Here is a 14,426-nt window from a genome sequence, read left to right on the forward strand (position 1 = left end):
GTTAGCATTTAAATATAAAATATCTCTGCTGTTTCAAAAAATAAAATTGAAAGAACCCCAGATGAAAAGAATAGCATGTCTTTTTTTTTTTTTTTTTTTTTTTTGAGACGGAGTCTCGCTCTGTCGCCCAGGCTGGAGTGCAGTGGCCGGATCTCAGCTCACTACAAGCTCCGCCTCCGGGTTCACGCCATTCTCCCGCCTCAGCCTCCGAGTAGCTGGGACTACAGGCGCCCGCCACCGCGCCGGCTAGTTTTTTGTATTTTTAGTAGAGACGGGGTTTCACCGTGTTAGCCAGGAGGGTCTCGATCTCCTGACCTTGTGATCCGCCCACCTCGGCCTCCCAAAGTGCTGGGATTACAGGCTTGAGCCACCGCGCCCGGCCAATAGCATGTCTTTAAGTAACAGAATCATGTTAAAGAAAGAAGGGTTTTAAATTTGAAAAATCCAGGGCACTAAAGGAACCCATTAATGGCAGGTTATCTCTAGGTTCTGAGTCTGCTCCAGCAGCTACAAGAGGAGGAAGCCGGCAGCCCGCATGCAACTGCAGTCCTAGCAGTGCACTGTCTGGACCCCAATGGCTGCACGGCAGGCCCCACCCACCCCACACACACCAGTCGAGGCAGAAGGAAGGTGATGCCGCTCACCACACGCAGGATTCTCAAAAGGAGAATGAGACGTGCAGGAAATGATGGCAGGGTGCCCAGACGGAGGCAAACCACAGACAGAAAGGGGGAAGCACAGCCACTGAGAACGCAAGCTCGGGCTCACCTCGATCCTCTGGGGTTGCAAAGCAACGTGCGGCAGGACAAAGTCAGGGTCACTTTACATGGGAGGGAGATCATTCACAGTGAATCGAGAACAGACCCTTAAAATCGAACAACAATGCTTTCTCTGGTTCTCTGGCTTTAGGGCAGCCCATGACTTACCAGCTTCACAGACAGATATTTTCTCCATAATACCTGCTCAAATTTCAAATTTCACATAAATTGCTCACTTAACAATGACCATCACAGTATCCCCAGAAACAAATCACAGGTTTTCAGCATGGGGTGATGTGGCCTTAAGATTCACACATGGACCGGCCGGGCGCGGCGGCTCAAGCCTGTAATCCCAGCACTTTGGGAGGCCGAGACGGGCAGATCACGAGGTTAGGAGATCGAGACCATACTGGCTAACACAGTGAAACCCCGTCTCTACTAAAAAAAAATACAAAAAACTAGCCAGGCGAGGTGGCGGGCGCCTGTAGTCCCAGCTACTCGGGAGGCTGAGGCAGGAGAATGGCGTAAACCCAGGAGGCGGAGCTTGCAGTGAGCTGAGATCCGGCCACTGCACTCCAGCCTGGGCCACAGAGCGAGACTCCACCTCAAAAAAAAAAAAAAAAAAAAAAAAAAGATTCACACATGGAAAGAATGAGCTGTAACTAAAACCAGTTGTGCTGTGGCATCACCACCCAAGGTAACTACAGATTATCCACCAGGTAAAATTAAGTCAGTTTCAGATCATCACCTGTTCATATAGTTATAAACTATGGTTGCCCAACTTGAAAATTTTTATTAAAATTATTACTAAAGCTAACTTGCAGGAGAAATGAATGAGTGAACAGTAAGCAAGCTCTACTGATACCTTCAGATTTTTTTCTCATTTTTGCTGGGTGGGGGGAGCGGATTATACAGGGTCTTAAATATGTCTGTTATTTGTGGATGCATGTGACTTATCTCTGTTCACCTGGCAATGCCGCCTGGAGAGAATTCCATGCCTAAAATCTTCCACTTCCATGTTATTTTCAAGCCTATACAGGGTTCTGTTAGAACAACAGTCATAACATACCCAGCCATTCCTGATGCTGAGCGCTTGGCTGGGTTCAGTGCCTACTGTTATAACTCGTTTGCACCTAACCCTCTGTATGCCAGGATGTAAGAGGGGCAGGTGGGTCAAGGACTGGGGTTTTGACAGTGAAAAAAATGTTTCTGTGTAAGTTTTGCATAAATTAACTTTTGGTAAGTTAAAACCTAACAAGGAGCTGCCTATGAAAGAACCATATGGTGAATGACTAGAGATAAAGTAACTTTTCTGTATTGTTAATATCAACCCAACTCAACTCGTTTGTTTTCTTCTACACAGAATTTTCTTCAAGAGGATGGGTCCTGTGGGGTGAGACCCACGGGGCACTGGCTGGGCCAGCCATCGGCTCATCTGCGAGGCGGCCTTCAAGGCACTGGAACCGGGCTTTCCTCACAGAACCATTCTTGCAGATCTAGGGAAACACCTGAGCTTTAAAACATTCCACAGTCTCTGCATGCTCAGGTGAGCAGGGAGGGGAAGAAATGGAGGCTTTGGAATGCCCCAGAACCTGGCAGCTTGCATTCAAAATGTGCCAAGGAGGGTGGTGGTCCAACTGCAGGCTCTGAACCTGAACAATCAGTCACTCTGTGTCTGACAGAACCAGAAACACAGGCTGTGAGGGTGGATGTCCAGGCCTCCCAGCAGCCCACACGTGGCCCAGCGGGGCAGATGAATGTGTGGCACGTTGAGGTGTGAAGTGACTTCTTTGCGCTCATTCTCTTTTTTTTTGTGGGGGAAGGAGTCTCGCTCTGTTGCCCAGGCTGGAGTGCAGTGGCGCAATCTTGGCTCACGGCAATCTCCGCCTCTTGGGTTCAAGTGATTCTCCTGCCTCAGCCTCCTGAGTAGCTGGGACTACAGGCGTACACCACCACGCCCAGCTAATTTTTGTATTTTTAGTAGAGATGGGGTTTCACCATCTTGGCCAGGCTGGTCTTGAACTCCTGACCTTGTGAGCCACCGCTTCCGGCCTCCTTGCGCTCATTCTCTTTCGGGGTACATGGCAATTCCAGATGCTCTGCGTCATGTGATATCACGGGGGACTGACGCAGCAGCAGGTTTGAGCATCCCGTCCTCCGCTGGGCCGGCCAGTGAGGAGGCTGGCAAGAATGCAACACCACAGCACATGCCTGGCTAGTTTGTCTTTCTTTTGGAAAACAGCTATGTTCCCCAAAATAGGCTATGCTAACCTATTATTACATTATTATTCTTAAATAAATTAATAAATTTAAAAAATTTCCACTTTAATTTTTACCATGGTAAATATTAAATTTAATCCACATAACCTACATCAACAAAAGCTCTTTGGGGTCCTTGAGAACGTTAAGGGTGTACACGGGTCCTCCTGGGTTTAAGACTCATTCACTGCGTCCACTGTGCCCCTGCACTCCTGTGTCTCCAACTGACAAACGGACACGCGTGGCAGGTTTGGCCCAGGAAAGCTAAACATGAACAACAGAAGATGACAATGCCCTGCATGGTGCCTGGACACACAGAGGTGGCCTTCAGGATAGGTGGCAACGAGAGCCAGGGACCCCTAAGTCTAGGAGTGTGGCAAGGCCATGGTTGAGAACGGCCACAAGCAGAGGCTCTCCCTGGAGCAGACACTTCTGCGTTCCTGTGAACCACCTGCGTGTGGAGACCCAGAGCCTGGACATGAGACTACAAGGCAGACAGAGCGGGGCACGTACCCGGCACTTGAGCTCGTATTCCTTCAGGACTGCTGCGAACCGCTCCTCCTGGGCCAGGAGCTCTGCACTCTGTGGCTCCAGCTGAAAGTCAGACACACAGGAAGTCATGGGTGGGCCTCGGACAGAGGGGGGACCTGCTTCTCCAGCCCCTGGGCTCCAAGAACCTGCCCAGCTTCCGCCAACACCAGGCGCTACATCTCCAGGTACAGCTGCCATGCCCCCTCCTTCTCTCTACTCCCCCGTCTAGAAGGTCACAAGGCAGAAGGATTTTCCAGATTTATCTAAAGTGGCCACACTCATCCCTGGAGCCCAGACCCTGGCCCTGGGCAGCCCCTCTCCCCGTCCTCCTTCCGAGGTGACAGCCAGGGAGGGCCCTGCTCTCCCTCCACGACCCCCACCACTGAAGCTGTCGCTAGTGAGCAGTTGTGCTGCGCAGGCAGACAGCCCCCCACATCGTCACACAGAGGAAGCAGAGGGAAGGCCTCACGCTGACTTTCTCTTCATTCAAAATTTTAGGAGAATACCGAATTCCGTTACCTGCCGCATCTCTCCCCGCCACCCCCCCGCCACCCCCACTCTGCCCAGCAGGCCCTTCCCTCTGGAGGTGACTGTCAGCAAAGGGACCCACCTTGTCCTTCAGCACAAACTCTAGGTCCTTCTGCAGCTTTAGGGCCAGCCTCTCCGAATCTGAAAGCTTTTCTGCCACTTCCACAATCTCCTTCTGTAGGCGACTGTTTTCCTAGGAGACACAGGCCAGTGGCTCATCAGGCTCCTGCAGGACGGAGGGGATGTGTGCAGGAGGTAGGTGAGAGGCTTGCTCCCCACAGCACTGGGCATCAGGAAAGAACCCCCACCCGCCGCTCACGAGGCACCTGGTGCTGTGCAGGTGGCTGTGCCGGGGACGGCCCCCAGCCTCCCAGGACAGACCCCAGAGCCCACCCAGACTGTGGCTACCCCATCGTCTTCACTTCTCTTGTCCCCTCCCTTACTCTGTGCTCAGAAAGGCCATGAGTCATACAAGAAAGGGTGGGGAGCTGGGTGCAGTGGCTGACGCCTGTAATCCCAGCACTTTGGGAGGCCGAGGCGGGCAGATCACAAGGTCAGGAAATCAAGACCATCCTGGCTAACATGGTGAAACCCTGACTCTACTAAAAATACAAAAAATTAGCCAGGCGTGGTAGCGGGAGCCTGTAGTCCCCGCTACTCAGGAGGCTGAGGCAGGAGAATGGTGTGAACCTGGGAGGCGGAGCTTGCAGTGAGTGAGACTGTGCCACTGCACTCCAGCCTGGGCGACAGAGCGAGACTCCATCCCCCCCGCCAAAAAAAAAAGAAAGGGTGGGGAATACAAAAGCATTGAAAAACTATTACAGAAAAGGCATCCTTCCAGAGCCATACCTAAACCATCGATCTGATATTGCACCAAGACAGCTCAGATGGCCGTCGCTGGGGGAGGAGGCAGCATCTGCAGACGGTGGGGGACTGCGGTGAGAAGGGTGGAGAGCAAGGCTGTTTGGGGCTCAGGCTGCTCAGTCCCTCCTTCCGGGAGGTGGGGCAGGTGTGGGGAGTTAGGAGAGGAGGACACAGGTGGGAGCAGAGCAGGAACCAGCACAGGAAGGGCCAGCACCTCTGTCCCACGGCAATGCCTCACTGTAGTCAATGTCAGGCGACAGGTGTGAGACACTCACCAAAGCCCATCAAACCCCATCAGCTCCAGGCCACAAACCCAGCCTCAGGCAGGCTGGGCTTTAGGTTCTGGTCGCTTTGCTGCCCCCACAGGTGTTCCTGGTTTCTGGGGTTGAAGCACTGCTGGCTGTGGGTGCTGGTCCTCCCTGACCTCAGGTCCACCTGGCCCAGGGCAGAGAGTGGGAGTGGCGGGGAAGGAGGGGCAACGTCCTGCTGGCAAGCCAGGACCCCTTCTGCTCTGCAGCGCGTGGGACACCTCAGGCCCTGCTCCCTCAGGCCCTGCCCTGAAACATAAGCTTGCGGGCACTGGCAGGTGTGATCTGGATCCTCAGCCAGGATGACATGGGTGTGGGGAACGCTCAGGCTCCCCCCAGCTTCTTGGATGCACTGGGGATGCCCCTACCTTCAGGGCCAGGGTCAGCTTCTCACGGAGGCCAGCCTCCTCAGCCTGCAGGCGCCCCACGTCCCACTCTAGCGCGGCCCTCTGCTTGTGGGCCTGCTCCCAGAACAGCTCTCGCTCTGCCTCCACCTCAGACCGCAGGAGGCTCAGCCTTTCCCGGTACCCCTGCTCCAGATGCCTGTAACATGTCACACATCACACATCAGACATGTCATTTCAGGGCCACCCAGGCCCACGTCACCACCTTCCTAGCCTCCTCCCTCTCAGAAACGCCCCTGTCCTCAGCACATGCAGGGCCATCCTGCCTTGGCTGAGCCGCCCATGCTGGGAGGCAAATCTGAGGGTTGGTGCTCCTCCCTCAGGGGCTGGGGGAGGTGACCCCAGACAAGGGGATCTGGTGGGTCACATGGCAAATGCCACCAGCTGCCCCCTCACAGTGAGGAGCACAGCTCCCTGGGCTGAGTCCCAAGGTAGCCCCTCCACCCGATGTACATGGCAGGCAACAGCCCTTTAAAGACTTTTGATACCAAATGCACATGAAAATCACCTCCCTCCCAAAGAGGCAGGCAGCATGAAACCCATGGACAGTGAATTCCCAAAGCAATCCGAGGAAGAGGTGGGGGGCATTTTTTTCTCAGATGCTACATTCATCTTTTGCAATAACCACTTCCATTAGCAGGAAAAACAGTGTTCAACGCTCAGTCTCATCTCTGAAACAGCAGCTTCACAGGAATTCTCAGACCACGTCTACCCAGACTGAAGACCAGTGAGGCCCCGATTCTGCAGAAGCCTGGTGACGCCCATAACCAAGTCCGAGACACCTGGGCCCCAGAGCCCGGGCTTTTAATCTTGGCTCAGAACTTTAAAGAAACAACACTCTAAAGGGAAGAGTATGAAGGAAGTACAATAATCTGAGTAATATAATACTCCACAAATCTTTTGGGGTAGTGTTAAAGCTACATATTTCCTATCAGCCTACTCTTTTTTTTTTTTTTTTTTTGGGTACGGAGTCTCGCTCTGTGGCCCAGGCTGGAGTGCAGTGGCCGGACCTTGGCTCACTGCAAGCTCCGCCTCCCGGGTTCATGCCGTTCTCCTCCCAAGTAGCTGGGACTACAGGTGCCCGCCACCTCGTCCGGCTAGTTTTTTGTATTTTTTAGTAGAGACAGGGTTTCACTGTGTTAGCCAGGATGGTCTCGATCTCCTGACCTCGTGATCCGCCTGTCTCGGCCTCCCAAAGTGCTGAGATTACAGGCGTGAGCCACCGTGCCCAGCCCCATCAGCCTACTCTTTAAAAACTTTTGAAATATATAAAAATAGGGAAATGGTCAAATAAATTACAGCAGATCCACACAAAGACCCATGTGAGATGCTCTGTGGCCATCAGAAAAGCATATACAACATGATATCAAATTTTTTTTTTTTTTTTGAGACAGAGTCTCGCTGTGTTGCCCAGGCTGGAGTGCAGTGGACAATCGCCACTCACTGCAAGTTCCACCACCCGGGTTTACGCCATTCTCCTCCCTCAGCCTCCCAAGTAGCTGGGACTACAGGCGCCAGCTACCACGCCCAGCTAATTTTTTGTATTTTCTAGTAGAGACGGGGTTTCACCATGTTAGCCAAGATGGTCTCAATCTCTTGACCTCATGATCTGCCCGCCTCGGCCTCCCAAAGTGCTGGGATTACAGGCGTGAGCCACTGCACCCTGCCACAACATGGTATCATTTTTTAAGAATTATGTGCATAGAAAAAAAGGTGAAAGACATATAGAAAATGTAAACAGTGATACCCCCGGAAAGTGAGATTTCTGGGTTTATCTTTCCTTTAATTGTATTTTCTAAAATGTGTACAATAAAGATGTATCACTCATTACGTTTATAATAAGGAAAACCTAATGCAATAATAAAAGCTACTTACAGGAACCTACTTATAACTCCCACTGCTCATGGGACAAATCCCAAGCTCTCAGGGCCACGTGGGTTCTGAGGCTGCAGCTCAGCACCTCTAATGCATCCCTTCACCAGGTTCAAGGACAGAGGTGCTGCCTTAGTGTTTCCAATCCTCTAACCCTGGGAAAGACAATTCACACAAGTCTTTCCAAATGGTTGGGAGAGAATCAAGCTATACATGTGTGGACAGAAGCAAATCAGTTCTCAGTTACTCAAACTGAGTATGAAAGTCAACTTACTTCCAGCTTTGAACACAAGTGTCTCACAAGGAGCACCCTTGTCTAGGAGCTCTGCTAACCGCCAGGCTGGGATGAGGCTGTGCTCGGGAGAGAGAGGTTGCTGGACGTCAGAGCCCAGCCCCTTAGGTCCTGAGAGGCAGCACCAAGATACCTGTGGCACCAACAGGGATAGCTGGATCCTGACACTCAGGATGAAAGTGAGAGACAGACGAACTGAGCTTACAATAGAGCCATCAGGAGAAAGGAGGGGGCGTCCAGGGAGAGGAAATGAGTTCCTGGAGCTCCCCGTGGGTCTCCCTGACATACTTTCAGCTCCTAAATGTTAGCAACTGTCTCCTCTGTGGAGATCCAAACTGGCCTCATGTGCGCCCTGGAAGGCAGGGAGCTATGAGAACGTCTTAAGCAACAAAGCCAAGGTCACCTCCCCTAGGGGTCGGGGGGCATCTTTTGGTCCCTCCTCTAGGAATTCCTCAGCCAGGTGGGAACGATGACGCTGCAAGGCTGGCCCAGAATAGCTCAGATGACAGAGACCACAGAGACTCTTCCTGCCCACAGGAGCAGGGATATACAGCTTCCTAATGAAATGCCTTCCATGCTCAGAGCAGGGAACTCGGGCCTTGAGGCCTGGCCCAGCTCTTCCACGTGGAGGGCAAGGGCCCCAACCACTGCCTATACCTGTCCCTGTACCTGGTTTTTGGCCTCACCAGACACCTCCTCATGTTTGGTAAAAGGAGACTTAACTTTTAGCTTCCCTGAAAATGACCACTGTCCTATAGGGGCTTCTCACCACCACCACAGCCACAGGAGCCAGTGGCACCAAGAACGTACACTCCAGGGGCCCGCAGGCCACAGAGGCCCCAGGCACTCACACAGCACCTCCCACTGCAGCACCCCCACTGCACCCCACAGGCCCCACGCACACTCATAGCACCCACATGGCACCACACAGGCTCCACATATACTCAGTATCCCCACTGCACCCCACAGGCCCCACACATGCACACAGTACTCTCCACTGCACCCCTCTAGCCCCAGAACACTCACAGTACCCCCACTGCACCCCACAGGCCCCAAGCACGCTCAAAGCACCCACATGGCACCATACGGGCCCCACATACACTCACAGCACCCCCAGTGCACCCCATGGGCCCCACACACATGCACTGCACTCCCAGTGCACCCTATGGGCCCCACGCACTCGCACTGCACCACCGCTGCACCCCACATACCTGAGGCCCCATGCATGCTCACAGCACCCTCATTGGACCCCACATGCCCTTGCACTCCACAGGCCCCACGAACTCACACTAACTCCTCACACCATGTAGAGGCGCATGTAGATCTGGATCTGCTGTGTACGGCCATCCCCAGCCAGCACTGGAAGGAAAGAGGACTTGGGAGGTGCAGGCGAACAGAGGTGGGGTGAGGCCCCGCCCTGTCCCAGCCGCCCCCTATGGACTGAACCACATGGAGGTGGCGGCTGCAGGAGGTGCAGCAGGGACACCCTTCTGCCCAGAACAGATCCATGGAAACCCTGAGGATATGGGTTATGGAGATGGGGGGGTCCACTGGTCTTAGAGCTGGCCCCGGACTGTGCCTGGCTCTGGGAGGCCTGAAGGAGAGTGGCTGGGCTCTACCCTCAAGCTTCTCCCACCTGAGATTCTTGCTCCCCAGAAAGCTGACCAGTGGCCTTCGGCTGTCCCAGAAACAGTGTAAGGCCAGGAGAAGGGAGACCTGGGCATCAGCTTCACACACCCATGCTCACTGCTGCAGGACTGGGCCGGTTTCTGAGCTGCTCTAGGACTCAGTTTGTTTGGCTGAACAATGGGAATAAATGGCCTATTTGGTCCCAGTGGCCGTTAAGTGAGACAACAACCCCTGGTGCACACAGGAGACACACCACAGCCATCTTACCAACCAAAATCACTTCCCCAGAGGCCATGGGCCCATCAGTAGCCCCTCAACCCCTGGACCCCCAGCTGTACAACAAAGATGCTCAGGGTTTCTTTGGTGAAGGAGAAGCAGCTTCAGGCTTCAGCCCGCAGTGCAGCTGGCACAATTCCAACATGCGATGTGGCCAGCGGCCGGGCTCCCATCTGCAGGCTCACCCTGGGGACCCTGCAGCACCCTAGGCAAACTGCCCGCATCCCCGGAGGGTGCCACACCACATGGTTCCACCGTGCATAGCTCTTCTCTGCGAGCCACCGCCACCAGGGCCATGGCAGTGAGTGCTGTGTCTGTGTTGTGCAAGGCACAGGGTGGGCCGGCCTGCAGACCAAGAACCCAAGGGCGTGGGGACAACACAGCCAGGACTGTGGCCTTGGGCAGACCTCCCGAGCCAGCAGAGGACCCACTGACAAGGGAGAATGGCAGGGAGGCCAGTCATGTCTTGCTGCCCCTGCCCAAGAGCTGTGACTCAGAGCCAGGAAAGCCTGTCCTGAGCTACCCCTGGAGGACCCCCCAGGCATGCGCAAACTTCAGGTGAACAGCAGCTGAGCCCTGGCAGACATGTGCCCCACCAATAACATAGAGAAGCCCCTCTCCCTGCCTGAGCCTGGGGCACCCTCTCGGGTGGGATTTCCTCAGATGTTCTGTTCATGAAGCAGTGTGGTGGTTGTATCCTTAAACAAATCAGAAATCTAAGGCCAGGCGTGGTGGCTCACACCTGTAATCCCAGCACTTTGGGAGGCCGATGGGGGTGGATCAAGTCAGGAGTTGGTCAGCCTAGCCAACATGGTGAAACCCCATCTCTACTAAAAATATAAAAATTAGCCGGGTGTGGTGGCGGACGCCTATAATCCCAGCTACTTGGGAGGCTGAGGCAGAACTGCTTGAACCTGGGAGATGGAGGTTGCAGTGAGCCAAGATCGCGCCACTGCACTCCAGCCTGGGCTACAGAGGGAGATTCCATCTCAGAAACAAAAACAAAACTAAAAACAAATCAGAAATCCTTTTCTCTGGTCTATCCAGCCACTGTTCCACACAACTGTCCCCACACCGGGGTCACTACAGCTGTGATACCTGGAGTTAGGTTCCTTCTCTGGGCTCCTTCTACCTACTGGGCCAAAAGGAAGCCATTGCCAGCCCTTGCAACACAGCCACCTGCCTCTTGCATCACAGGCATGCAGCCAGGGGCAGAAAGGCTTGCCTTGTGTGAGAGAGACCAGCAAAGCAAGGGCAGGAGGCAGGACCTCCTCAGCCCACGGGGACGCAGCCAGGGCCAGGAGCTGCACCAATCCCCGGAAGAGCAGGGCTCTACTTTCTCAAGGTTTTGTCCCCTGGATTCCCCCTGGCTCAGGTGAAATAGGGAGGTCTCCACTCAGCCACACTCGCAGCTCTGGCCCCTGGCAGCCCTGTGTCCACTACCTGCCCTCAAAGGGGCTGGGGAGGCCCGGGTAAGAATCCTGGGCCCAGAACCCACTTGATTTTCTTCTCGGTGAGCTGCTCCAGGGCAGAGTGGCAGTCATCCATCTCTTTCACAAACTCCAGGTTCCTCTTCTCGGCCCTCTCCAGGTCCTGTCTTGCCTTGTCACGCTCCCTCACCAGCTGCTCCACCTGCCCTCTGCCACAGGAAGGAGACAGGGTCAGATGGGATCCCACTGCTGGCCTGACCCACCGTGCCAGGCGGCTCTGAGCCCCGTATCTGCATCAGTGATAGAAACCAGCACACCAACTGTACAGCGGGCGCTGCTCCACCAGCCCTCTCCTGAGGCAGTTTCTACAACTGCTATGCCCATTTTCCAGATGTGTACACTGAGAGAGAGGGGCCACATGACTTGGCAAGGAAAGTTTCTTGGTGGTTTCTAACCCAGGAAGACTGAGTCTGGAGTTCCCCAGCATGCCACATCGCTTAGGTAGCCCCAGGGTGTATGGGAGTTGGTCTGTGAGCCCTCTCATCGGCAGCTGGGTGTGGATCACAAGTACCTAATTCAGTAACAGGCACATGGCAGGGAGGAGGCTGGCCACCTGTTAGCCCTGCATGGGCATCCCAGCACCCTAGTGAGCACACAGTGAGTAACCAGAGCACAACGCAGTGGGTGGGTGTGGTCTCAGCTCTGTGGCCACCCTGACCCGGCTGAGGCACTGGGTAAATCACTGGTGGCACCTGCTATTCCAGTGACTGTTTCCCCGCGGAAGGAGCTTTTTCTCCCTTCCTGTCCCAAGGCCAAGGGAGGCACCTGGTCAAGCCTTTCTCTGATTCAATCTGTAGAGCTGCCTGAGGCCAGAGGCTCCGCTGTCAGCATGTGGACAGATTCAGTCTTTAGGATTGAGATTGTGGTTTCTGTTAATCTTTTCTGCAGCTTCAGAACATTGACAAAAACACAACAATCTTTTTGCAAATCTGCTTAGCAGACGGATGGCCTGAATGGTCAGCCACAGCAAACAGACACAATTAAAAGGGAATGGGTTCTCAGCCCCTCATGGGGTACTCTGTGACCACGTTTGAAAAGCACCTTTTCTTCCTCCTGTTGACAGCCCAGTCTGGGAGCCCCCTGGCACTAGAGGCAGCGGCAGGACCCCACCTGGCGCTGGTGAGTGCCTGCACCAGCAGGATGAGGCGGGACCTCAGGTCTGTCCTTTAGAAACCTCAATAAAAAGGGCTCAGTGGGGGCCCCCAACATACAGATCCCAAGCACCTCAACAAGTGGGAGGAAAGCCAGCAAGCCTTACATTGTGTGGACTCAGACAGCCCAGGTCCTCAGGCCCCACCCAGCCCAGACACATGAATGAGCAGCTGCTATTTACCTGTCTATGCTCTGTGGCTAGATTCTACTCTATCCCTCTGCTAGCACCGGCTTCAGGGACCAGAGAGCACGGGACAGACGGTGTGCAGAGCCCTGCCCCAGGACTGACCATGTGGTGTGGACAAGAGCCAACTGGTATCCTGTGTGTCCCAGATCCCCCTCCAGGCCCACCTGGCCAGCCACACTGCCACGTTCCCCAGTCCCCTGCGGCCTCTTACTGCTGGTAGCTCAGCTCCTGGTGGTAGCAGGCCAGGGCTGCCTGCTGGACGGCACTGTCCACTGTCATGAGCTCGTTGTCAAGGGCCCAGGTCAGCTCCAGAAGGTTCACCTTCTCGTCCACACTGAAGTCCAGGCTCTGGAAGCAGCAAGCCTGGTAAGCAGGAGAGGCTGAGGGACTTCCCCAAGCAGACACCTCTCTGCTCCCTCCCTGGTCCAGGGCCTAGCCCAGCATGACTGTCCCAGGCAGCACCTGCCCCTCCTGTCTGCCAAGGTCTCTGCGTCTTGAGGGGTGCTCCTCCTTCATCTCTCACAACTCTGGTGGGCTGTCAATGGCCTGGTCCTCCTGCCTCTGCCTCAGGGGTGCATAGGCCCAGGCTAGACAGAATCCTTCTTCCTGGACAAAGTGTCAGACACAGGCAGGGGCAAGTCCCCTGCAGGCCCTTCATGGGGACTGCTGTGGAGGCCAGGGCACAAGGCCCTTTTCCCTCTGAAATAATCTGTTTTAAGGATGTGAGCCTTGGGATTCCCTGCGGTGAGGCCTGACCTGCAGCTCATGCCACCAGGAAGAGTGTAGAGAGATGGAGAGGGTCCCCACAGCAGCCCTCAGGCTTAGAGCCAAAAAGCTTTCCAGAGGGGAGTGTTCTTCCCCTCAGAAGTGTGAACAATACACCTCACAAACTTCAAAGCACAGAAGAGCTGGCATTCTACTGAAACAACAAAAAATAGAGCCACACACACCCTAAGCCCCTCAGCTCAAGGGAGCGGCAGCTAACGTTCTGTCACGTTTGCTTTTTCTGCCTCGGGTATTCCTGGCTCTGCTTTCCACTTGTGGCTACAAATGCCCTGCTCAGGCCAGCGGCAGGCACCATGGCAGGGCGGCTGAAGCAGGTGCCAGGACATGCCCGGCCCAGAGTCTCCTGTGAAGTAGGGGCTGACTTTCCATGCTGCCCACTTCCCAGCAGCTCCTGAGGAGCAATGGCATCTTGGGAGAGGCTGGGGAGCCGCCTGGAAAGCTGTCCCTACACAAGCACATGCTCCCCACCACGTCACTGGATGGCATAGAGGGACAGAGCCGCCACAGCAGCCTGAGGTCAGAAATGATACTGAGTTGCAAGGCAGAATTTGGCAGTAATCTATTATGAAGTGAGGGAGAAGCCACTGTCTTTGCAGAGCAGCACCAGCAGCTCTAGTACAAATAGGAAAGAGAATAAGTTCTGAAAGGGCAGAGGCAAGATGCACTCATCAGAGCCAGGGCGCAGCAGCAGCCAGGGAACTCCCAGAGCTGTGGAGTCAGGTGTCGGGCATCTTGGAACTGAGAGACCTGTGCTCTCTGCCCTTCCTGCAAGCGATTTTTGGTGATCTTGCCTCCGCCTCTGGCTCTCAGGACAGTTGCAAGGCCAGCTGTGCAGGTCTGGCTTTGCCATCTTGGGGGACTCGGTAACAGATGAGGTGGGGCCTATGAGGGTCTTCGTCGGTGGAGTTGGGTGGACTGTTTCAAGGGCTGTCTGGGCTCCTTCCTGTATTGTCTGTCTGTGCCAACAGGACATTTTCTGAGGGAATATGACAGAGCCTCCAAGAGTTACAGGGTGCAACTTCAGGAGTCCAGCCTCAGAGAAATGCCAGCACAGCAGCAAGAGGACATGGATGCATATAAATGCTCAGAT

The 14,426-nt window shown here is 54.5% G+C and overlaps 1 protein-coding gene across 4 annotated transcripts in view; it reads right to left on the reverse strand.

Moving 5' to 3' along the window:
- Positions 1-14,426, reverse strand: part of NINL (ninein like) — a 137,498-nt gene that overhangs the window by 32,077 nt on the left and 90,995 nt on the right. For all 4 annotated transcript variants that reach the window (XR_004431080.1, XM_033185418.1, XM_033185417.1 and 1 more), the window contains 5 exons: positions 12,762-12,898; positions 11,220-11,360; positions 5,617-5,791; positions 4,159-4,269; positions 3,531-3,611 (listed from right to left, as the gene is read on the reverse strand). Coding sequence is in view for 3 of the 4 variants with exons in the window: in XM_033185418.1 (XP_033041309.1) it covers positions 3,531-3,611; positions 4,159-4,269; positions 5,617-5,791; positions 11,220-11,360; positions 12,762-12,898 (645 nt within the window). In the remaining variant the exon portion in view is untranslated. The remainder of the gene's footprint in view (positions 1-3,530; positions 3,612-4,158; positions 4,270-5,616; positions 5,792-11,219; positions 11,361-12,761; positions 12,899-14,426) is intronic.

Source organism: Trachypithecus francoisi, unplaced genomic scaffold (assembly GCF_009764315.1).
Source record: "Trachypithecus francoisi isolate TF-2019V2 unplaced genomic scaffold, Tfra_2.0 Lachesis_group21, whole genome shotgun sequence".
Lineage (NCBI taxonomy): Eukaryota > Metazoa > Chordata > Mammalia > Primates > Cercopithecidae > Trachypithecus > Trachypithecus francoisi.